The following is a 25,373-nucleotide window of genomic DNA, read 5'->3' as shown; positions in this document are numbered from 1 at the left end:
ACACATTGCCACATTCACATTAACCTGCTGCATATTGTTAATTTATTAATGCATCATGCCAGGGGCGGTGCAGGGAAATCAAAGCTTTGGGAAAGCAGAAATAGCTGTAACAACTCCAAAGAACAACAATCAGAGCTGTGGCAACAATTACTGAGAATAAATTAATTTTGAATACAGATTGACCACAACACTTTAAAAACACATTATTTTCATTTAATTGTCATTTAAAGAGGGGCATGTGGATGATTTGGACATAGAGGCACAATCAGTTGCATGATGTTCATATTTTTATAACAGTTGGACCAGTGCCGTACAACACTTACAACATTGAAATTCAAGGTTGGCATAATTAATGAAACGTGATCTGCTGAGTTGGAACCTATAAAAGCCAATCTTATTTATTAGTGAATTAAACAGATCTTTGTTTTTCACTGCAGACATTTAGACAAACAACTAAATTTGTTTATGATGGCTCCATTCCATCAAGTGTCCCAGAGAGCCATCTTTCACTTATCATATAAAATATAGATTTTAACAGCACCATCATAAAGACAATTTAGAAGGTATTCTGACTAAATGTATCTGCTACCACGGCTGTAGACTTATAGTCTCGTTTGATTTTGGGTAAAGTGATCATTTCGACGAACTACCAAAAAGGCAGTGTCCAGTAGTTCACCTTGAAGTGCTAAGGGGAAGTTAGGAAGTGGTCTGTCCAATAAGAGGGAATGTTAATACTGTGTGGTACCTTAATGCAGCGTGAAGCTTTTTACATCTCACACTTATATCAGGTGGGAATCATGAGAGAAGCTGACAGAATGGTGTGGGGGTTGATGGCTTTACAACTGCACATTACCATGCAAAATGCCATGGTAACAGACTCATACCTGGAAGGCTACCACTGAAAAAGATGATTTTTTTAAATAGTTATTTTAAAAAGCAACTCAAATCATGACTTGCCGTGTTTTTCTCATCACGTCCCTGTTACCCAGTGGTATACATTATCCTGTGACAGATGAAGGAGGGGGTGTACGAGTGTGAAATGTCACATCCCTCTCCATCAGCTTCTTTGTGTCCTGGGATTCCTGAATCCGACATGTGCTCAGTGGGATGCCAAAGACAATGGGTAGGCTGGAAAGGAGCCAAGGACAGGTGGAAGCACAATGAGTCACCTCTGTTGTAAACCGAGGCAGAGAGAGAGAGAGTTACTATATGTGAAAGATAATAAAGGATTTCGATCATTCTTGTATATAGAGATGTGCAGCTTTGCATGTTCCTTCACTTGTAAACATGCATTTCTGAATGTCATTTTTTACATCTAGTTACATAATGATGTCCCTTCAAAGGATGTTGTTTTAAAAAATGGGGGTTTTAAGCTGTATGTGACTTGCAAGATATATTCTTGCATGTATGATGTTGTGCTGAAGGTCACTGCCTCTCACAAAGCAGTGCACTGTGGTAATATGATTTATTTTTATTGGTCAGTGGAGACTGCATATTTCTAAATATTTTATCCTCATTCTTCTCTCCACAAGGTTACAATATTCACTTTTTTTTGTTTCTCTGTATCTTTGACTCTCAGATTGTTGTGGGAGTGATCCTGCTCTACTACCTCTTGGGAATCAGTGCCTTGATTGGAGCGACCGTCATCGCTGTGTTAGCTCCTGTACAATACTTTGTGGCCACCAAGCTTTCCCAGACACAAAAGAGCACCCTGGTGAGTATTTTTTTATTGGTTCTTCTACAGAGATGCAGTAGTTTATGTGTCTATTATGATCTATTTTTAACCATGCAGAAATTGCCATCCAGTAATGGATGGCAATTTCTTTGGTCAGGCAGGCGGTCCACCACTTTGGTCCAGACTGAAATATTTCAATAACTATAGGATTCTACTTTCATTATCATTCTATTATTTTCACTTCTGCTGTTATTAATAGAAGTAATAATTGTTATATTATTATATCTGTTATTATAAGTGCTACTACTGCTATTGATACTCTCATTACGTTTATGATTTTAGTCATATGTTGTAATTTCATTATGTTGTTCATTCTCTACACATTACATTTAGCAAACTTCTGCCCATCCTGGAAGAGAGATCGCTACTTAGTTACTCTCCCTTAGGTTTCTTACAGCCTTCTTAAGGTTTTTTTTGGGGGGGATTGAGTTTTTCCTTATCAGATGCGAGGGTCCATGGATAGAGAATGTCACTTTCTGTACATTTTCTAAAGCCCTCTGAGGCAAATTTGTGATATTGGGCTTTACAAATAAAACTGAACTGAATTTAATATAATTTGGTTTTTTTTAGAGGAATGTCTTTACAACCCTCAAGGAGGAAATCATTTTGGTGATCCTCGACTTTTCATTTTGTACCACCATGAGGTTGACATTTGTTGTTCAGAGTGAAATCTCTATAAATTAGACATACAAGGTCTTGGTCAACTGTCCCCTGACTTTTTATCTAGCATCGTTCTCAGGTCAAAACTTTAGATTGTCTTTGGTTTACTTTGCAATGAGCATTAAGGCCTCACAGAACTGCTAGCGTAGCTTCAGACTGTTTGTTTTGTTATAATATGTTGAAATCAAGTTAACTTTATACAACTCCCAGTGCATCATGGGGAAACTAAAAGGAGGGGCTATTTTTTTTACCAGTGTTTGGTTACCAACCATATATTCACATGTTGAATTGTAATGCTAACAATGTCTTCAATGTGGGTTTCAGTTTCATGCAGAACTTAGCAAACACAGTTGGTCACCTCATACCAGCTAATGAAATGGAAGTAATGATGGTGTAGAATCACGACATCACGCTTCTCTCTCCCAGATACACACACACATTCACACGCACACACACAGAAACAAACACACACACACACACACACACACACACACACACACACACACACACACACACACACACACACACACACACACACACACACACACACACACACACACACACACATGCTTCTGGACACCACAAAACAAGTATTTCCTTGGAGAAAAAACAATTGTTTTATTTGAAGAGAAGAAACAAGAAAAACATTTTCAATCACACAAGATATCATCATCTTGCCGCAAGCCTGCTGCTTCCAACTGCTACAAATCAAATTTATGTAATGAAACTGTTTTCTACGGTCCTTGAAAGAGGATGGCTTTTTACCAGGGAAAAACACTTGCTTAGATGGGTCAGATGTTTGTGTGTCTGGATTGTACTCAGAGACATAGAGGCTATTATGCCCATGTCTCCCTCAGGATGAACACTTTGATGTGTTGAATTACGGTTGTATAATAACATTCTCCCCTTTTCCTCTAACAGGAATACTCCAGCGAACGACTAAAAAAGACCAACGAGCTGCTACGGGGCATCAAGCTGCTGAAGCTGTATGCCTGGGAACACATTTTCTGTGACAGTGTGGAGGGGACCAGGAGCAAAGAGCTCACCAGCCTACAGGCCTTCGCTCTTTACACATCCATATCCAGTAAAACACTTTGTCCCCTCTGCACACACGGAACTTTGCCTTTTACATTTTAGCTTTATGAAATGTGTGTGCGCAAAATGTGAAATGTTTCTTCCTCAGAAAAAAAGGCTTTGCACTGCATCACCTTTTTACTTGACTACTGTGTTTCTATTGTAGTTCCACATTAATAGCACCCAACAATTTACAGTCAACATCTATGTTTCAACACATAAGTATAAAAATAACTTGATGGAAAGGTAATTAATGTTTGAGGCATGGCTAACATCGATTATTGTGCTTCCATTCATTCCCCATTTACAGTACCTAAGAATTCACTGGACAATATGGTCAATCATTACTTATTTGTTTTCTACAGATGCTATCGTATCGTCTTCCAGGTGAACAGTGGCTGTAGTCTGCACAGCTCCAGTATTGTAATAGACTGTGTTGAAATCTAAAATCAATAATTGCAGATTGAATAGGAGTGAGCATTAATAATATCCTCCCTGACAAAAGAGACGAATGGAACAGAACAATTTTATGACAGTAATAGAAAGCAAGATGAAATAAATATGAATTCAAAGCTGAGACTACTCAGTATTGTCTAGTGACTACTGCCACTGCAATAACAACCTTAAACAAGTAATCATTGACAACATTGACATGGACAAATTACTGCCTTTTTTGTGAGAATGTAGGGACGCAATAGAAAAACTGTTATTTTCAACTTAACATTGTTTATTTTCACTCGGTTAGGTCCTGGAAAACGCCTTTACTTCTTCCTGTTTGTTTGTTTTCTGCTTTCAGTTTTCATGAATGCAGCTATTCCAATTGCAGCTGTATTGACGGTGAGTTAAAATTCTAGCTCTATCGTCAGTTCTATCATCTTCATGCTGATTTTTTTTTTTTAAATTAATTCCTGTTGACTCCCCCCCCCTGTGTGAATGACAGAGCAGAGGCAGTGTCCAGTGACATTTCACAGTGACACATCGGGAGGCTCTCTGACACTAAATCCTGCCTGTATTTATAAGTCTTTCATGATTGCAGACTTAAGTGTTGACAGATTAGGAAAGACCGACAGATACCAGGTTTAGGAATCTAAATCCATGCTGCTGAGACTAACCTCAGCCATTTTGTCCTTCTTTTCATCCTGCAGACGTTTGTGGTTCATGTTCACATCTCTGAGGACGCTGATCTTTCTCCAGCTGTGGCCTTTGCCTCTCTGTCCCTCTTTCACATCCTGGTCACCCCCCTCTTTCTGCTCTCCAGCGTGGTGCGCTCCACCGTAAAGGCTCTTGTTAGGTGAGAAAATAAAATAAAATTTTCACAGTCGAGAGCGACGTCAGATCTATCATCTTCATGCTGATTTTTTATTTTTTTTAATAAATGACCAAGAATCCAGTTTCATTATCTCAAGATAGACTAGGAAATACTTGTTTGATTTCAAATGTTTGTTAGGAAATGTTTGAAAATAGTCATGCGGAAGGAGATCTTAACTGCAAAAAAATTAAACACTACTCACATTAAACAGAGCATTGAAAAGCAATATTATTAGATGAAATGCACGACCTTGTCCTGCAGTCATTATTGGCTCAGCAGGCGGTCAAGGACAACATAAAACAGGCAATAAAAGTTGTTTTGAGAAAGTGTAACTCACCGGAACCACAATAGTCCGTTTAACCATAACTGACCAATCAAAGTGTTATGCGGTTTGCTGCAGCAAAATGTGTGATGAGACAGAGGGACTCACGCACACACACACACACACACACACACACACACACACACACACACACACACACACACACACACACACACACACACACACACACACACACACACACACACACACGTACACTCATGTGATTGCATGATTCTCTTGGCAGAGATCCTTTGAGATGTCTATTTTTGGGGCTGTGTGATCTGACACATTTTGTCAGACACCAGGAATAAAAAAACCCTGCGGTTTAAGTTCAGTTCATCTTCACACCTCAACATAAGAAAATGTCTCATTGTAGAGAAAAAAGCTAATAAGCTAATATGGAGAATCCAAAGTCATTGTGCACCTTTAAATATGTAAGATTAGATTTCATTTTTAAAGTTGACATTTGATGCTAATAATAGAATCGGTTTGTCTTCCTGTGGACTGAAACTTTTCATTTTTCAAGTGTCATTCTCATTTAATCTTGCTGTTGATGATGCTTCTCACACTGGTGCCTCTGCTGCAGTGTATATAACTAACACACAGGGTTCACTGTGGCATGTTACCTGTACTTTTCTACTCTTTACTGAATGTCTTTGAGACGTATGGATACACAGATGAGTTAACTTCAGGAAATGAGTCCCAATGTCAGATCTGGCATTTAACACAGATTTAGTAATTAGATTTGGATGGCCTTTAAGAGGGAAGCATTTGTTCTCATTTAGGTAATGACGTAGAGGTCAAGTGATTTAACTCATGAGATGTAGAGGTATATGAGTGTGTATGACAGGGAGAGAAAGTGGAAGCTTGTTGCTAGTTAACCTCTTTCCACTCTTTTTCCAATCTGTGTCACTGAATGAAATATGACAGTAAACAGTAGGGATGCTGTTATCTTTACATGGAGTGAGTTCATTCAAATTCATGTTGCTTGTGCCTGTCTGCTACACAAGTTGAATACATTATGAGTCATCCCTCAGTATGTTTTGAACATATTCTACAAGTTGATTCTACAGATAACATTTGATTTTTAAGTAGTGACTTGATTTCTCTTTGTTTAAATGCAGTGTTCAGAAGCTCAGTGAGTTTTTCTCAAGTGATGAGATTGGAGAAGAACAAGAGCCCAGAGTGATGTCAACCTCTGGCTCCAGCAATCACAACCAAAATAGATACCAGGCTGTGGTAAGTACACGTACACACACTGATTTTGGGTTTGCTTCATTTATGCAATAAAGCAGACAAAATGTGTTTCTTTCTATCTCCCCTGCTGTTGCGTCCAGCCTGTCTCACATTGCTGTGAATGTTGTTTTCTTCCTCCACCTTATTGTCTTCCTATTGATATCACCATTTATCCCTTTGTCCTTTGTGTCTGATTTTAATCAACCCTCCTCTAGTCATCCTCTAAACATCTCCCTTCATCCTCCTCCTCCTCCTCTTTGTCTCGACACCCCCAGCCCCTGAAGGTGGTGAACCGGAAGCGCACACCGAGGGACGACTGGAACAACTACAGCTCTGCAGGGGACCATGAGGGGGACGGACCCTACCAGGACGTGGACCAAGACATCTGTATCAAGGTGAGACAGTTTAAAAGAAATAAGTGTGTCATCCCCCCAGCAGATGTCACCTGTCAGAAACAAGGTGCACTATTCCTCCAGGTTACATCATTCTTGCTGCACTAGTTAGAGTGGCTTTCACCATTTACAACATTTATACTTTTGTTAAAGGTCAGTCATTTCAAATTACACCAACTTGAGTTAATGGGGGAAAATAAACGTTTTATCCAGGTTTTGTTATGACTTTAAGATATTTCTTTGCATGAGGGACAAAACTCAGTAAATTGTGTTATGCAGTGATCCTGTAATGTTGTCCACCCTCTGCTGGTTTTGAAAAAGCCAAAATAAGTTATAGATTGAAAGTGTCGTGAAATATTTCAATCAAAAGGGAGCCTGAAAACAGACACCTCCCTGTAGAGACTGAGAAACATAAAGGCAAAGCTTGAGTAATTAAGATAATGAAGATGAATATGTACCAATTAATTATTTTTCCTGGCATTAACAGACAGCAAATTAAAACCATGTATCATATTCATGGGTGTTATATGCACATTTCAAAATAAATCTACTTAAACTATTGTTGATTTATTTTAAGGTAAAATATAGGGCACAATATCCGCATATTAGATGGCATATAGATGGCAACAATTGGTTGACAAGTAAAGAGAAGAACAATTTTTGGACTGCCAAGACCTTAGTTTACATCTGCATAGTGTTATATACATTATATGCTGTCATATAAATCCCATTTAATCTACAGTATCTCAAACTCTTGTGAATGGAGACTGATTACTCTTCAACAACATTGCCAGAGTTAAATTAACTGTCTTGAGGTTTCATCATCACACCATTGTCTGTACCTCATACTCAATATTTTGAACACAACGTTATTGTGTCTAGTTTATTGGCACTGCAGTTTTTTTTTTTTAAAAAGCACTGATGTGCACTTTTGGCATTTATTTTTTATTTTTAGGATGCTGTTGATTGGAGTTTCATAAAATGTAGGAAACATTCTTTCAAGCTCTGGAAAATTTAAAACTGCTAAATTCCTTTTCTGTTTGTCAATCTTGCAAGTGATTAGTTCCAGTATCCTGCATTAAGTGAATACAAATGAAACATATTTTCCTCTTTTTGCATCACTCAGCCTAATTTTTTATGGATGGCATGTTGACTGTTTATTTGCTAAAGAGTGAGTTAATATCAGCTTGACATCTGGATGAGTCTGTGCTGTGCTCTTCTCAGATAACTAGCGGTTATTTCACCTGGACCGATGGAACACCAACACTTTCTAACGTGGACATCAAGATTCCTTTTGGTGAGTGTCAGACATTGTGGTTTACAATCTGCCTCCTAAATTCCTCTGCTTACTTCATTTCTGTTTCTAGTTTCCATTTGTTACTTAGCTTTTTACTTAAATGTCTCTCGAACCTCTCAGGTAAGCTGACTATGATTGTGGGCCAGGTGGGTTGTGGAAAATCGTCCCTGTTGCTGGCAGCGCTGGGAGAGATGCAGAGAGTATCAGGAGCAGTCACCTGGAACAGGTCGGTTACAAGTTCACTGTTTTGTTAGCGTTACACTTTGAAACTAAGATAAAAACGTCCTCTGTGAAAGTAATTGAGACATTCCTCTAAACATGAAGTTTTCTAGAACGGTGCAGGCAATGACGCTAGTCAATTTATGTCCTAATTATCTGATATTTATTATGACAATGTGTTTCTTGGGCCTTAATTAAATAATGTTCTATGAAGGTTCTCCTTTAATAGATAAATGCTGTTAATACACAATATACAATACAGTAATTAAACAACAGTCACCCCAGTATATCATCCAACTCCCCATCCATTCAATGACAAAGCAATAAGATACATCTGCCCTCAGGGAAATCCATGTACTGTATGTTATACAGTTCATTATTGTAATGATATTCAATCCAGAGGTGAAAGGTTAATTGGAAGAGAATTACTCCTCATGGAGACCCGTGCCACTCTGGTTAATATCATGTCAATGGTTTATTCTTCATTCTCAGCTTGTGTGGAACTCCGACTCATTCTTTTTCAACCTCTCTGGTAATTGATCTGTCAGGGAGCTTTTATTTATGTGTTTTCTTGAAGCAATAAATTCTACATCCTTGACAAGGCAATGCAATTAGCTTCAGAATCAGACCTCTTATCATGACATGGCAATATAACATAAATGGATTTGTAGGCCAGTAAAATCGAGCTGCTATTGCTGATTTTAATGCTGATAGAGTGTAAAGGAACGTGAAGATCCTTTCATGCACCAATGACCCAAAATTAGTCAAATGCAGAAGGGGAAACATCCCAACAGACTGGCTGTGGCTGCACGCTACAACACCAACGTACACTACTCTAACTACTAACCTCTCATTTCCTTGAAAAAATACTCGTAGTTTTGGAGTTCATCTAGCTCTATTTCTATGGATGTTGAATGCGATCATTGAAGTCACTTTGGACAAAAGTGCTAAATCGATGATACCAGACCTTTTTAGCTAGTGACTCCCCAAAGGTAATCTCTACTGGACTCTTGTATCAGGAGGGAAATCACTGAGTCTGACTTTTTTTAAAAGCCTCTGCCCATGTCCAGTAGCTTTCTTTAGCTCAGTTGTTTATGTGACAAGATATGAAATGGTCATATTAGCATGATTAGCAGTAGGAGCGCTACAAATTTACTACTTTTCTCAGTAATGTTGCTTATTTCTGAATCACATAGCTTTTCCTAAGCTTCCCTCTTTTATTGATCAAATAGTGCAGCAGCGCCCACACAAGCTACATTTTCCCAAGCATTTCTGAAGTGCAGCACAGCTTTCTTGCTGCTGTCTGAAATAAAACAGCTAAGGATTAGTAAGTGACGCCACTGCTATACACCGATGTGCAAGGGCAGCTGACAGAAGCAGTACAGTATAATGGTGACATCTTGAACCAATTCTTGGGCAGATACCTACAACTTTTCTTCTACAGGCACGCATGCTTATGTTTGCCTGATCGAAAGATGTCAGAGGGGGAGGACTGAGAGGAACTTATCCCGAGGGAGTCGCCCTTGCTGTAACATACACTGTTTAATTATGTTAATACGCTCCAGTCAGGTGGATATTGCTTTGGTGGTAGAGTGCATAATTGATGTTAGAATTCAGTGTGCATTTATAATTGAATGTAAAATATACATCCATCCATCCATCCATCCATCCATCTTCCGTAACCTGCTTATCCAGTTAATATTATTTTATTTACCATTGCATTACAGTTAATTTATATTGAAAGCATTGACTTGGAATTAATTTGGTTCAATGTAAAAAAAAAAAGAAAACATTTTTGTAGTTAAATAGCCAGTTTCAGCAGAAGTAAACCCAGTGGATCTAGAAAAGCGAGCAGAGCATGTTTAAAATAGCTTTGCTGAAACCCAATACTCATATTCCACACAATGCATTCTGGGAGTCATTGACCTTCTATCTCCTGCATCTGAGTATCTTGTCACCTCCCCAGGATAGCGCCGTTAGCATTCTCCATTTGTCAACAAAGTTTAGTTCCCCCTTCTTAGTTGTCACAGTCTCCCTGGCAGTTACACTCACACAGATCCTCCTTCTGTCTCGATGACAGGGCCGTGCTGGCACTCCCTCTGATATTAGGCTGGATTGCGTACCATGCCGGGTGCCGAACCCTCTCACTTATCATGTGTCCCAGGGAGAAACTAAGGAGCTTTGCCCTCCTGAAGCATTCAGACACATTAAGAGGAGTGTGTCCTTATGTTTCCACCATGTTTGTTGTTGTTATTGTTGTGCTGTGTTACAATCAGGAACATTTGTGGATGCAACATTAGATCTGGGAGGGTAAGGGTCTGTGACTCTGTGAAGGATTCAGCACATACCAAAACCCAGCATATACAAACCACTGAGATAAGAAATGCTTATAAAGAAAAAGCTGACACAGGGTGATAAGAAGATGAATGAGTGCAGCATATGCTTGAAAGAGTAAACTGCATCACTAATCATAAGGATTAGTGTACAAGCGTGTCAGATTTATGAAGACTGCCTCATTTGACAATGACTGGTGGCTCTGAGAATCAACTGTTACTGATCAGCGGAGGGTGTTCATGTCTTCAGAACTTAGCCTGAGCTCATCATGTGTTTATATAATCAAGTAATTTGAACTATTTTGGATACTTAACACATATCAGGTGATCTTCCTCAGCAGATGTAATTTTGTCCAATTTGGCCTAAACGTTGAAATATCCAAATGACTTTGTGGAAACAACAGTTGACAAAAATATCTCAAGGTCCACTGATCAGTCAAAAGCTGGTTCCAAAATCAAGATAAACTTTCAATCTCAAACTTTAATAAATATAAAAAATATATATATATTTCACCTTTCAGTGTAGTGTCACTTCTTTTCTTTGCTTTTCGGTGAGATTAAGGGCAGTACGTAACATTGCGAAAAAAAAGGAACAATCAATACAATAACACAGAATGATGACAACATCATCAGAAACAAGTTGTGCTTCATGCTTTAAGTGTCACTATTTGCTGTGTTAGTTGCTTGCTTTTCATAAAGTCTGGTTAGTTTTTGATTAAATTAAATCTTAATTAAATTACAGGTCATGCTGGGCGGCATCTTTCCTTTTCCTTTTTACAAACACAATCTTTTTTTCCCAACTGTGGTACCACCTCCAACCACCACCCTTTCTCACCCACCAGCTCCCGTCGCCACTCTGCTCTCTCACCCCATATATGGCAGAGCAGGGAGCCTCTTGGACTTCTCTGTCACTAACGTGGATGACTATTTGTAGCTTGACCTCAGTATCCAGTCAAAGCAGTGCAGGTTGGATATCTTGTTTACAGTTAGGTCCAGAGTCTCCAAACTGGGCAGCACATGCAGTTTTATGGGGAGGTTGTGACCCCAAACCCTGCATGCAGAAGTATTAAACAGCATCACATCAACTGGCTGACTCCGTGTCCAAAAATAGAGGGTGAAACGAGCACTTAACTATAAATTATGTTTATATTTGCTTGCCATCGGTGTGGACTGGATGTTGCATGAATGTTAGTTAGAGTCTGATGGGCAGATGGCACCTTGCATGGTAGCCTGTCATCAGTGTGTGAATGGGTGAATGATATGTAATATACTACTGATTGTAAGTCGCTTTGGATAAAAGCGTCTGCTAAATGACTGTAATGTAATGTAATGTAATGTTTGTAGCTGGGTTTCAGTTTTTTAGCTAAAAAGGCAAGTAAAGGAAAGGCTTTCTTTAGGACTCTAAAATCAATAGTTGTTGACAAATAGGGCAGTGATTATCAGGCGTGGTCATAACATTGAACATGCACCATTACTCCCTGTCATTATTGGACTTTATTGGCATTTACATTAATTAAAGACAGTTAAAAACTGTGGGCGGTTCCTCAGCTTGGCTTTGGTGATTAGTCTTGAGTTTTTTTGCTGCTGATTGTAACTGTCTTTTACCACTCCCTCATGACTTCTCCTCTAAGGTCACCTTATTGAGTTGAGGGGGAAAAGGACCTCACTACTTGAGTCAGAGATGAAATTTTTTAGGATGATTACCCTGTTTTTACCATTGCTGCAATATAAAGACAATCAGCCCTCCATCAGACTTGAGTGTCTTTCAAGGGTCATGAGGTGATGAGGTCATTTTCTTTCTCAAAGGGTGTTGTTAAACATTGTGTATCCTAGATACCCAAGGAAATGTCCATCCCGCTATTCGACATAATGATAATGATATTTATGTTGTAATCTTTCCACCTTTTCAGTCCTGTCTTAGGGGAATTCATTTTCCACAATGTCCATATCTCATTTTTGTTTACTTATGACACAATTGAAATGGAAAAAAATGTTGCGTAAAATGCTTTGACTTTGACAGAAAGTGTAACATAAATACTGAAGCATTTTTGTAGTGTTTAGATTATGTATACATGCTCTTGCCACTTGCCATCATCTTCGTTAAATTCATTCCTGTAATTCTAGACAGATTCCCTCCTTTTTGGAAAACCAGGCACAGATAGTATTCCTTGAGATATCTTGGTGCACGGAAATGGAAAGCCAACCTACATATTATTAAGAGCTAGCTTTAATTGCAACCATCATTGTTTTATGTCAAATGGATCTTTTTTTCTTTCCTTTTGTTATTTTTTATGACTCCTGAGCAGCACTGCATTGCTTTTTGTATTTTCTGAATCACTTCTTTTCCTTTTTATTTAAATGGATTTTTCACATCCATGACAGCAAAGCTGGTATTGTTTTCACCTTGTGAGTCTGTGTATCATCATGGCAAAATGTGGTCCAGGAGAAACCTACTGTAGCGGAAACCCCCACAGAAGCAGTTTTGAGTTCTTTGTCAGTTTATATCTCACTTTTCTTTGCTTTTCGGTGAGATTAAGGGCAGTACGTAACATTGCGAAAAAAAGGAACAATCAATACAATAACACAGAATGATGACAACATCATCAGAAACAAGTTGTGCTTCATGCTTTAAGTGTCACTATTTGCTGTGTTAGTTGCTTGCTTTTCATAAAGTCTGGTTAGTTTTTGGTTAAATTAAATCTTAATTAAATTACAGGTCATGCTGGGCGGCATCTTTCCTTTTCCTTTTTACAAACACAATCTTTTCTTCCCAACTGTGGTACCACCTCCAACCACCACCCTTTCTCACCCACCAGCTCCCGTCGCCACTCTGCTCTCTCAGCCCATATATGGCAGAGCAGGGAGCCTCTTGGACTTCTCTGTCACTAACGTGGATGACTATTTGTAGCTTGACCTCAGTATCCAGTCAAAGCAGTGCAGGTTGGATATCTTGTTTACAGTTAGGTCCAGAGTCTCCAAACTGGGCAGCACAGGCAGTTTTATGGGGAGGTTGTGACCCCAAACCCTGCATGCAGAAGTATTAAACAGCATCACATCAACTGGCTGACAACTGTGGGCGGTTCCTCAGCTTGGCTTTGGTGATTAGTCTTGAGTTTTTTTGCTGCTGATTGTAACTGTCTATTACCACTCCCTCATGACTTCTCCTCTAAGGTCACCTTATTGAGTTGAGGGGGAAAAGGACCTCACTACTTGAGTCAGAGATGAAAGTTCTTAGGATGATTACCCTGTTTTTACCATTGCTGCAATATAAAGACAATCAGCCCTCCATCAGACTTGAGTGTCTTTCAAGGGTCATGAGGTGATGAGGTCATTTTCTTTCTCAAAGGGTGTTGTTCAACATTGTGTATCCTAGATACCCAAGGAAATGAAATGATATTTATGTTGTAATCTTTCCACCTTTTCAGTCCTGTCTTAGGGGAATTCATTTTCCACAATGTCCATATCTCATTTTTGTTTACTTATGACACAATTGAAATGGAAAAAAATGTTGCGTAAAATGCTTTGACTTTGACAGAAAGTGTAACATAAATACTGAAGCATTTTTGTAGTGTTTAGATTATGTATACATGCTCTTGCCACTTGCCATCATCTTCGTTAAATTCATTCCTGTAATTCTAGACAGATTCCCTCCTTTTTGGAAAACCAGGCACAGATAGTATTCCTTGAGATATCTTGGTGCACGGAAATGGAAAGCCAACCTACATATTATTAAGAGCTAGCTTTAATTGCAACCATCATTGTTTTATGTCAAATGGATCTTTTTTTCTTTACTGTAGCGGAAACCCCCACAGAAGCAGTTTTGAGTTCTTTGTCAGTTTATATGTCTGTGGACAGACTTTGTCAAAGCCACAGGTTTGCAACTGTGTAAGATGCAGTCACAAAACTTTGAAGGTTTGTAGTCGAGATCAAAATAAAGGAAATGATGAAGCCTACAGTCAGTTGTAAAAAAAGTGGTGTTTACATGTATGTTTGTGGCATGTTATAGCCTCTTAAATATCAGTCACCAGTTCTCTTCCTAACAGCTGTGATATTAGAGCTGCTACAGTTAACTGGTGTAAATCAGCAGTCACCTTCTCATGACAAGAGAGTGTCAACTTGGGAGACCTAAAAATACTACTGAGCATCTGGAAAGCTCAAACAGCTGTGAATGGTTAATTGCGTGTGTGTGTGTGTGTGTGTGTGTGTGTGTGTGTGTGTGTGTGTGTGTGTGTGTGTGTGTGTGTGTGTGTGTGTGTGTGTGTGTGTGTGTGTGTGTGTGTATGTGTGTACAATTTGAGTAATTTCATTCTAAAAATTGTTCGATACACTTCTATTTATTTATTTCCTTCCTTTATTTTCTGCAGCATGCCAATACTGAGGGAGTCTGAGGGAGATGAAAGGTAAGTTGGAGAAAATGGAAAAAAGCCCACTCATCCAAAGCTAAACACAAATCAGTGCCATCATGTTTTTTAGTTGTGTCTTTAAGGACCATTTTAAACCTGTGAGAACATCTGAGGACAACAATCAGTCAAATACATTACCAAATATTGGCAGCCTGGATTACAGGAATATTTTAAAAGTGCAAACATACTGCAGTGCACTATTTTTGATGAGAGGAGAGACTTTTGATTCAGCTGTTGCACATAAACAATAGTGGACTGGAAATTATAAGTGCCTCTTTTAAAAAAAGCTCTGTCCGCTCACTCTGGAGTTACACACACACACACACAAACAAACACGCACACAACACACGCACACAGTCACACACACACACACACACACACACACACACACACACACACACACACACACACACACACACACACACACACACACACACACACACACACACTCTCTGAGGCATTCATGTTGACCTGTGTTTTGCTACAGTATTTCAACTGAGCATTTGACAGCGGGTGTCTTGTCAGTGGCTGTTTCTGTCACACTGACAAAATGTCTGTGTGTATTGATAGCATTTTATTTAAAGTGTGGGTGTCTACAGAAACAAGGCACAGTCAATCAAGACCATTTCAGAGTTCAATGTATACAAAAAACTCTCATTTTTAGATTAATTTAATATTTTTTCTCACAGTTTTTTACGGTTGCTTAAGCACAATTTTGTAAACAGGGCTCATTTCGTCAAGACACCATACGCAACCTCACACACAGGAAGCAAACCAACTCAGATATTTTGCAAAATTAAATACGGTATTCAAAACTATACAATGATTTCTAAAACCCAATTTTGCCACCTTATGGCACACATGGTTTATATGATCTGATGCTGTTTGAACCAGTCACACACTGCTCTGCTCAATCTAAAATGCTTTTAACATTTATACTCTTCTAATATTGTCTGGGTTTGAATATATGCGTATATTTTCATATATAGTCAAGAAAGAAGGATGGCACATAGTGCGTGTGTCACCTCAACCCCCAGTCAAGATGAAATATAAGATGTCCTCAACTCTCCCCTTAATTATTTACCACATGGATCAAGAGCCAGTAACAAAACAGACGGTCAGATCAGTGTTTCTGTTTATTTGAGAAGCCTGCAAGTTTCTAAAATAGCAATACAGTCATACATTTTTTGAAGTTTAATGTGTATTCAGTGTTTGAGCAAGTCTGTTCATATAATTTCATCTCTCAAACACTCTGCCTTTACAGTGATAGTGCAGATTCCATAGAGAGACATACTCTAGAAGAATCTAGAGTATGTCTCTCTCTGGAAGCTATTTGGTATCCTGTTCATCTAGAGGCTAGATGAACAGGATACCAGCAAACAGCAACAAACTTCCCGTCAGCCACAGACCCCGTGTTGACGTACTAATCTCAGCCTGAGGAATCAGATCCTCTGAGAACTGAATGCGTCAGAGTCCTAACACATTAATGCTGATTTGCTTATCAGCAAATTACAGGAAGAAAAATTGTGAGGGGGTAGCGGCGTTATTTTTAGGGAGGATAAGATCACAGCTAATGATAGATGTGTTCATATAGGGCAGTTGATGGCCAGTCTGTGTTCGGCCTGCTGAATTACATGATTGCCATGGTGAGGGAAGAGTATATGGGTTAGAGCCTGTGTATTTGTTATCTGGTAATCATTTCATGATAAAGATGGAGTCAATCTGTTTATCTTAGACTGCACAGTATTGCTTATTTAATGTGTTTTGTGTGTGTGTGTTTTGTGTGTGTGTGTGTGTGTGTGTGTGTGTGTGTGTGTGTGTGTGTGTGTGTGTGTGTGTGTGTGTGTGTGTGTGTGTGTGTGTGTGTTGTGTTTGAAATTTTCTCTGCAGTCCCACTGAAAGAGATGCAGCAGGTGATGGAGAAATCAGGTGAGTTTAGACAACAGTATGCTACACAACAGGTGGTCTCCATGGAGACGCATCATCATAATCAGCAGAGCGGAACAGCTATCCTCATGCTTATCTAAAAATCCACTGACGATAATAGAGAACAAGATATTCCCTCTGCTTACATATTTACCCTCCGCCCATCAGCTGCATTTAGACTTCACAAACACACCAAGGCCTTAAATGATCTCCGGATCAGTTCTTTATGGACTGGAGTTGTTATCATGCATCTCCAGCTTCTGAGGCTGAGGAGACCCTGTGGTCCAGAGGTTAAACGGTTAATAAATCATTGTCTGAAACAAAAAACTGATTAAGAAGTAGAATTCAAACATAAAGAGCAGATTATTGATTGTTCGAAACTTTTGCATGTGTTTCAAAACCTCTGGCAGAAAGAGAGGTGCTGTGGCCTACGCTTCCCAGAAGCCCTGGCTTTTGAATGCGACACTGGTGGAGAACATCACCTTTGAGATGCCCATGATCAAACCGAGGTAAGACCTCATGCACCAAACCTGTGGCTGAAATAATGCTGCAATGAAGGTTATATCTGTTTAAACTCTGCAGAGCTTCTCCGCTGGTGCTGCTGTATGTTGATGAGAATGTGTTGTACATTTCAAGTGATGAAAATAGATGTGACTCAACCAGAGCTACCCTTTAGCCAAGGTTTTTGGGGGCATTTAATGATTCTATGAGAGAGTCAACGTTAAAGAGATGACAAGAAAAGGAGAGAGTTGGGGGGGGGTTTATTGTTTGTTTGTTATATTGTAACCGTAGTTCTCTAAGCACTGGTGGAGCCCTCTAATGAACTCTATGGGAAATACTCTCCCTGAATCAAGTGCACGCATTTGCCCAACGTTTATACAATTTGAAAAATAATATAAAAGTTGTCAGCCAATCTGGATGTTTCTATGCTAATACGAGCAGACCCCCAGTATTTAAGGCAGCACACACCACTCTCTGCTATCTTACACCCTCCTCGGCAAACGGCATGGGAATGACAGGGCCCCTTGGGAGAGGGCTCCACCTATGCCTATAGAGCTAGGGTTACACTATCGATTTTATCGATTTATTTGCCAACTGCTGGATTAGACAGCATTAGTTTTGGCTAGTTGTACCTGATAATCTGGCAATTTGAGTGTAGTAGTTTGTTGTTAGTTTTAACACGGTAATCAATGTGTTTTCAGATCAATCTGTTATGCCAAAATAGATTAAATAACCTTCCTGCTCCCTGAGGCCTCTGTTGCAAATTGGACGTGTTGATGCTTGATTAAGTCAACACTTTGTGTCCAGTGAAATAAAAACACTGTGCCTTCCCAGATAACCTGTTTTGACACTGAGAGAAACTGAGCCAGGATTTATCTTGGCTGAAGTTGTTTCTACGTTGTGTAGAGTGTCTCTTGTTTCAGTCACTCAACACCATATGCTGTTTTCGCCTGCGTGAGCACACTCAAAAACACACACATTCACTTTAATGACATACACTCAAACACAATTACTCACGCTCACAATTTTCATCCTCACAACAAATGGTCTTTCTGAAAGGTCAGTTGCTTGGATTTATGGCGGTGGCCGGCTCTCTCTGAGTCTAATGGACGGCTTTGGTTTGTTACCGTGGAGATGTGTGCCCAACCTGCACTGCCTCTCCTCGCTGTCTCCTTTGTCTTTCTCTTCACACATCCCTATCTCACTGTTCCCCCATGCCCTGTCCTACTGCCAGTTTATTTTATGGTAGGATCCAGAGACGCTAAAGATAGCGGCATCCGGTGTTTTATAACAAAGATGCTATGCTGTTGGTTCAAGGCTGTAATAATACCCCTTTTTCACAGCATCTATTTTGAAATGAAATAATAGTGTAAACACAGTTGTTACCAAGGATACTCTGCTCCATTCAGGTCAAACATTGTCAAGGTGTTGCTATTGTGCATGATGGCTCGCTGGAAAAGGCTGCTAAACTAAATGGAACAGAAACCAAATTTCACAAATTAAACCCATGTTTACCTGCTATTTCATATCAATGTGGCTGCATTGAAAAAGGGCTACTGGCCATGTTTGCTGCAGTGTCCCTTAAACACAAATTATACACAGTTATTTCAAACTTTTAATGTTGATAATTAATATTTTGTCTGCACCTGCCATAATGCAAAAAACTCTGACTAAGGGAGGTACAACTTCGCCTCTATGTGTGACCATGTTTATAGCTTGGCTTTTCTACAGTCTATAATATTACACTTTATTTTTAGCCAATTAGCTAAATAGTCAATTTGTGCACTTTAAACTAAGTTGCTGTTGAACATCAGCATGTTAGCATTGTCATTTTGAGCATGGTTGTATGCTTATGGTACTCAGCTCTTAGTCTTAACATGGTATTTTACGATGAACTTTTCCTTCTACAGTGCAGAGTTTTGACTTAAGGTGTCTTACAATGTACAGTTTAAAAGTAATTCATTACTGTAGCTATGCATCTGGAATAGTATTTGCTCAGCCACTGTGCTACAAGAAATCTGACTGGTACATGGATCGTTGTGATTTTTATAGATTCAAAGTGTTAGTACTCCTCCGAGGCCGCAGAGTCCGGATCTTCAGTAGGGTGGGTGGAGGGGGTCTGGAGGAAGGGTTCCTCGGACCCGACGAGGCCTCACTGTCTGACTCGGGAGCCTCTTGAGTGTCTCTGGCAGGGGTCTTTCTCCTGGAGGGCTGGTCCGGGTGCTGTAGATGGAAAGCAACAATGAGTCGAGGATCACAGATGTGACGAGCTGGAACCCACGACCTCTCCTCAGGACCGTATCCCTCCCAGTCCACCAGGTATTGGATACCCCGACCCCAGCGATGAGAGCGAAGCAGGCGATGCATGGTGTAGACAGGTCCTCCTTCGATGAGGCGAGGAGGTGGTGGAGGAGCCACCGGCATCAAGGGGCTCTCCCTGACTGGTTTCACCCTGGAGACGTGGAACGTGGGATGGATGCGCATGGACATGGGGAGCTTGAGCCTTACTGCCGCTGGGTTGATGACTTTCTCGACCTCGAAGGGACTGATGAACCTTGGCCCCAGCTTCTTGGATTCTACCCGCAGTGGTAGGTCCCGGGTCGACAGCCACACCTTTTCCCCCACTTGGTAGACGGGGCTGGAATGCGGTGTCGGTTGGCAGCATTCGAGTAGCGGTCGGCGGACCGAAGCAGGGCTGTTCGGGCTTTCGTCCAGGTCTGACGGCAGCGGCGTCCAGTCCATACCAGGAATGGTAGCTTGGTCCCCTCCAGCCAATGGTGCCACTCCTCCAGGGCTAGCTTTACCGCTAATAATTCCTGGTTCCCAATGTCATAGTTTCTCCCGGCAGGGAAAGCCGACGGGAGAAAAAGGCGCAGGGATGCAGTTTTTGGTCGGCAGCCGAGCGCTGGGACAGAACGCCCCAGACTCCCACGTCGGAGGCATCCACCTCCACCACGAACTGTCGATCCGGATCGGGGACTTGGAGGATGGGTGCTGAGGTGAACCTGGTTTTGAGGGTCTGGAAAGCTTCTTCGGCTGCAGGATTCCAGTGGAAAGGGATCTTGGAGGATGTGAGGGCGGTGAGAGGAGAGGCGACCGAGCTGTAGCTCCGGATGAACCTCCGGTAAAAGTTGACAAACCCCAGAAAGCATTGCAGTTGTTTGCGGGATTCAGGAACGGACCAGGACGTAACGGCGGCGACTTTTGCGGGGTCCATCTTGATGTTTCCGCCCGATACAATGTAACCCAGGAAGGAAACGGTGGTCACATGGAACTCGCATTTCTCAGCCTTCACATACAGGGAGTTGTGACGTGGTCCTTGGTCTTGGAGAATATGAGGATGTCGTCCAGATAAACAAAAACATGTCGGTCCAACATGTCCCGGAGAATGTCATTTACCAAGGTCCGGAAAACGGCGGGAGCGTTAGTCAACCCGAAGGGCATTACAAGATATTCGTAATGCCCCTTCGGGGCATTGAAGGCTGTCTTCCACTCGTCTCCCTTTCGAATCCGAACCAGGTGATAGGCGTTGCAGAGGTCGGGTTTTGAGAAGATGGTGGCGCCTTGGAGGAGCTCAAATGCAGTGGTGATTAGAGGCAATGGGTAACGGTTCTTGATGGTGATCTCGTTCAAACCCCGGTAGTCGATGCAGGGTCTGAGGGTCTTGTCCTTCTTACCCACGAAGAAAAACCCTAGCCCCGCAGGAGATGACGAGGGGCATATGAGACCAGCCGCGAGAGAGTCATTAATGCATTTATCCAGTCCAAAAATGTGGAGATTGTCTGGGAACCCTCGGGTAGGAGTAACTTGGCGTGGAAAAGGAGTCTCTGGCAGAAGGAGGGTCGGGAAACGGCTCGGCTCACCAGTACCTCCTTAACTACTGGCGAGCCCGAGCTTTTACCGGGCAGTTGGAGGCCAAATGGCCAGCCTGGCCACAGTACATGCAGAGGTTGTTCTGTTGGCGTTGATCACGCTCCTCAGTGGAGAGTCTGGTGCTTCCCACTTGCATGGGCTCGGTCTCTCAATGAGGGGGAATGGTCGGCGGATGATGCTGGGTTGTGGCGTGCATAACGTTGGGGAATCGATCGTGGCTGGAACGATCGTGGCTGGAACGATCGTGGCTGGAACGATCGTGGCTGGAACGACCCTGGCGCCTTACCAACCGCCGGGCCTGGATGCGGCGGTCCAGTCGAGAGGTCACCTCGATCAGACCGTCCAAAGAGGTGGGCAGCTCGAAGGAGATGAGTTCATCCTTGATGTAGTCCGCCAAGCCGAGCATGTAAGCCGTTCCCCACAGGCGGGCTCTCCCCGTCAGGTGGTTGATAGAATACGCCACTCGTGCTTCCTCGGTGGCGAAGGTGTACAAAATGGAGCAGTTCGTCAGAAATGCGTTACAGCCCTCAGCATCCCCAGCGTAACGTTCAGGCTCGCCGACTCGGACCTCTGAGACCGGCGGTGAACGCGCTGGTAACAGCTCCGGGTGAGTCGGAGCAGATGACGGCGGTGTCGCCGTGAGAATCTGGGTGAGGGCCGCCGTAAGTTGTTGGACCTGGTGCGTCAAGGCGGTCACAGCCTGTCCCTGGTTCACTAAGGTCTGGTGAACCTCGGCGGTGGTGGCGGCGAGCTGGGTTCCGTGTCTCTGGATCGCCTCCTCCATAGACGCGAACCGAGCCAGTGGCGAGGTGTCGTGTGCTGGATCCATGTTCTGGCCAGATCGTACTGTAACGGGTGGTGTGTGGACACAAGTGCAGTACGACCAGGAGACAGAGTAATGCTCAGGAGCTTTATTCAAAGCGGGAACAAACAGCAGACAGACAGGCAGGAGATAACTCACGGGGATATTCCACTCTAGAGAGCGCTGATCCGTCAGCGGAGCGGGCAGACAAAAACCAAAAGGAGCAAAGGCAAATCTCGTGGTCGGGGACAGAAGGCTGAGTCGGTTAACCGGGGCAGAGGCAAGGCGGAGAAGTCCAAACAAGCGGGGTCGGCAACGGGAAGTCAGTCCGGGGAATAACACTGGAAGGTCTGGCATAATGCGGAGAACGATCTGGCAGTGAGTGTGTGTGAGACTGGGGTATTTATACTGAGGTGAGTAGTGCAGCAGAGTGAGCAGGTGAGAGTGATTGTGCTGATGAGGTGGGCGTGGCAGACAGGTGCACTGCATGAGGCTGATTAGGTGAGTGAGGGAGAGTGTGGTGAGAGAGAGGGGGCTGGGCTGTGAGCTGAGAGAAATAGTGCAGGAAGAGTGAACAGGTGTGACTGTGACACAAAGTAAGATTATCCAGCTAATTAGGGCACTTCCCATTAATTAATCTTAATCAACCTATGAGCCTGTAACCCCATATTTTTAGGTCACAATGTTCTCAAAGCTCCAGCAACTGCAAAACTGTCAAGCTGTCATGTAGAACTAAGGGTGGCTTCAAGGCTGTGTGGGTAGATCCAAATTGATGATTCAGAGAAAGCGATATAATTAAATTATCAGCATGCGATTCATTGAATCTGAACATGAATGAATGACTGATGCAGTAATGAATGTTGTTCCCAGTGTGTCTCTCTGCTCTCTGAATCGGTCTCTCTTCTCTTTCTGTGTCTGTTGAAGCAAGGTTGCTTGAGTGCTCAGGGCAAAATCTTTAAAGTTAAACCACAGAGGCTGCTGAAACTTGTTTCTTCTTTTAATATTCAGTGTTTGTGGCTCAGTTCCGATTTTTCGTTATTCATACATAACAGCCAATTATACATAAGATATGTATCATTGAAATTAATTTACTGTCTAGAGGTTTATAATGAGCGGGCCCATGGTTTCCATCTGGCTGGTATTAGCAGTCGCTCTCTGTGCTCATTTGTATTCTGTCTCTGTTTCTGCCTGCCAGGTACAATGCTGTCATAGATGCCTGCTCTCTTCAGCCCGACATCGACATCCTTCCACAGGGGGACCTGACAGAGATCGGTGAGCGGGTCAGTAAAGTTCATGATTTTCTTTGAATTCCTCTTTGGTCTTTTTATTTAACAGATCTAAACAAACACAAAAATCCAGATCTGCCCATAGCTCCCACTGGGGCTCCCTGTATTGCAGAATAATTTGTCATCATTACTTTGCAACCAGGATTTGAGGTTAGTGTGTAGGGAGCTTGACCGACCTTGTTCAGCCAAAGCACTGTCATGTTAGATTTCGTCATGCACCAGTAATGCGGGAAATGATCTGTGATCTCCTTTGTTACTCTGGGGGCAAGTGCTACACACTTTTACGGATGTAATCATGTTGTTCACTCCTCTTTGTTGTCAAATATTTTGTCAAAGTGTTCTGCCCTCTTCTGTGCAGGGTATCATCCTGTCAGGGGGACAGAAACAGCGTATCAGCGTAGCCAGAGCCTTGTACCAACAGACCCACGTGGTATTTCTGGTGAGTCTTTGTTTTCATGCACGCATTTTGATCAAAAGAGGGATTTCAGTTGATGGATTGCACTTAACTAACCTTGTTAGTAGACTATCGGTATTCACAGTGAAACATTGTCAAACTTTACCTGACGACTCAGATGTGATGCTATTTCTGATGCCTTCCTACTTGACAAAAATAGCAACACGCTATCTTAAGCTCAGCCGCAGGGTTGAGAAGCTCAATGCAACTTTCAACTGACAGTTGAAAAATGTCCATTACCAGTAGATTGTACTGCCTCTTAGTTTTTTATAATCACTTTGTATTAAATGTTTGTAACTGGGGCTTCATTATCAATTGATCTGCAGATTAATCAATCAATAATCAATAAATTGTTTAGTTCATGAAATGGTAAGTAACTGTAAAATATATATATTTTTATTGGTATTCACAATTTTTCAGAGGCCACAGTGTTGTTGTCAATTTGCTTGTTTTTTCTGACTTAAGTCTAAAGTTGTTAGATTTTAAATTGTCTGTCATATATGACAAAAAGACAGCAGATACTCATATTAAATAATAACTGGGACCGGCAAATTTGGGCATTTTTTCTTGAAAAATAACTGAACCGATCAATCAAGGTAATTTATTTTTAGGTGTATTAATCAATTAGTCAAATCTAATCAAACCACACACAAGCAATCCACAAGTAAATAATCTTTCTTGAATTCTTGAGTAATAAACTCTTAATAAATAGTAACTAAGTATTTTTATTTACAAAAGATAACTTTGATTGATGCTTATTAAATAATTAATAATTAATGTTACAGGGAAATACTTATTCTTACCCAGTACCTATTTAATGTGTGATTTCTGTTTATGCATTTTTTTAGGATGACCCATTCTCTGCCTTAGATATCCATCTGAGTGACCATCTGATGCAGGATGGCATCCTCAAGCTTCTGAAAGAGGAGGATAGGACGGTGGTGTTGGTCACACACAAACTTCAGTATCTACCACACGCAGACTGGGTAAGACCTATGTTTGTGTGTGTGTGTGTGTGTGTGTGTGTGTGTGTGTGTGTGTGTGTGTGTGTGTGTGTGTGTGTGTGTGTGTGTGTGTGTGTGTGTGTGAGAGAGAGAAACAGAGATATTTGCAGCTATTATCTTAACTAACTGAATAAACGTCATATTTACAGACCCCTTTACTCTTTAATAGTCACAGTAAATGATAAGTCGGATAAGTTGGATGCTGTTATATTATTCATGATGTAAACATTACATTTGGGATGCAGACAGTTTATCTCAGAAAGATTCCAGAGAGCATAAGGATTGATTTCCATTGTCACCCATAACTAAAGATTGCATTTCCTCTTCTGTCTCTGTTTGTGTAAATGTTTTTATTAGATCATTGCCATGAAAGATGGCACTATCCAGACTGAAGGAACTCTGAAAGACATCCAGAATTCTGAGCCTGAACTCTTTGAGCATTGGAAAACGCTGATGAACAGACAGGACCAGGATTTTGAGTCGGTAATTAATTACTGGACATTCGAAGAGCGTTGATTTGACAGTTTTCAGATTCAGGAGAGGTTCA

General features: G+C 41.4%; 1 protein-coding gene across 2 annotated transcripts in view; it reads left to right on the top strand.

Moving 5' to 3' along the window:
* Positions 1 to 25,373, top strand: part of abcc8 (ATP-binding cassette, sub-family C (CFTR/MRP), member 8) — a 58,476-nt gene that overhangs the window by 20,205 nt on the left and 12,898 nt on the right. The window contains exons 10-24 of one of the 2 annotated variants that reach the window (XM_054619510.1): positions 1,580 to 1,714; positions 3,317 to 3,479; positions 4,266 to 4,306; positions 4,615 to 4,760; positions 6,225 to 6,339; positions 6,552 to 6,731; positions 7,953 to 8,025; positions 8,146 to 8,251; positions 14,942 to 14,977; positions 16,871 to 16,909; positions 17,317 to 17,415; positions 23,278 to 23,362; positions 23,727 to 23,807; positions 24,671 to 24,808; positions 25,184 to 25,309. In XM_054619510.1, the coding sequence (XP_054475485.1) occupies positions 1,580 to 1,714; positions 3,317 to 3,479; positions 4,266 to 4,306; positions 4,615 to 4,760; positions 6,225 to 6,339; positions 6,552 to 6,731; positions 7,953 to 8,025; positions 8,146 to 8,251; positions 14,942 to 14,977; positions 16,871 to 16,909; positions 17,317 to 17,415; positions 23,278 to 23,362; positions 23,727 to 23,807; positions 24,671 to 24,808; positions 25,184 to 25,309 (1,563 nt within the window). The remainder of the gene's footprint in view (positions 1 to 1,579; positions 1,715 to 3,316; positions 3,480 to 4,265; positions 4,307 to 4,614; positions 4,761 to 6,224; positions 6,340 to 6,551; positions 6,732 to 7,952; positions 8,026 to 8,145; positions 8,252 to 14,941; positions 14,978 to 16,870; positions 16,910 to 17,316; positions 17,416 to 23,277; positions 23,363 to 23,726; positions 23,808 to 24,670; positions 24,809 to 25,183; positions 25,310 to 25,373) is intronic. The other variant, XM_054619511.1, reaches the window with a different exon arrangement.

Source organism: Anoplopoma fimbria, chromosome 19, assembly GCF_027596085.1.
Source record: "Anoplopoma fimbria isolate UVic2021 breed Golden Eagle Sablefish chromosome 19, Afim_UVic_2022, whole genome shotgun sequence".
In the NCBI taxonomy this organism is placed as follows: domain Eukaryota; kingdom Metazoa; phylum Chordata; class Actinopteri; order Perciformes; family Anoplopomatidae; genus Anoplopoma; species Anoplopoma fimbria.
Note: the sequence above shows the minus strand (reverse complement) of the source record. Positions and strands in the feature narration are given on the sequence as shown.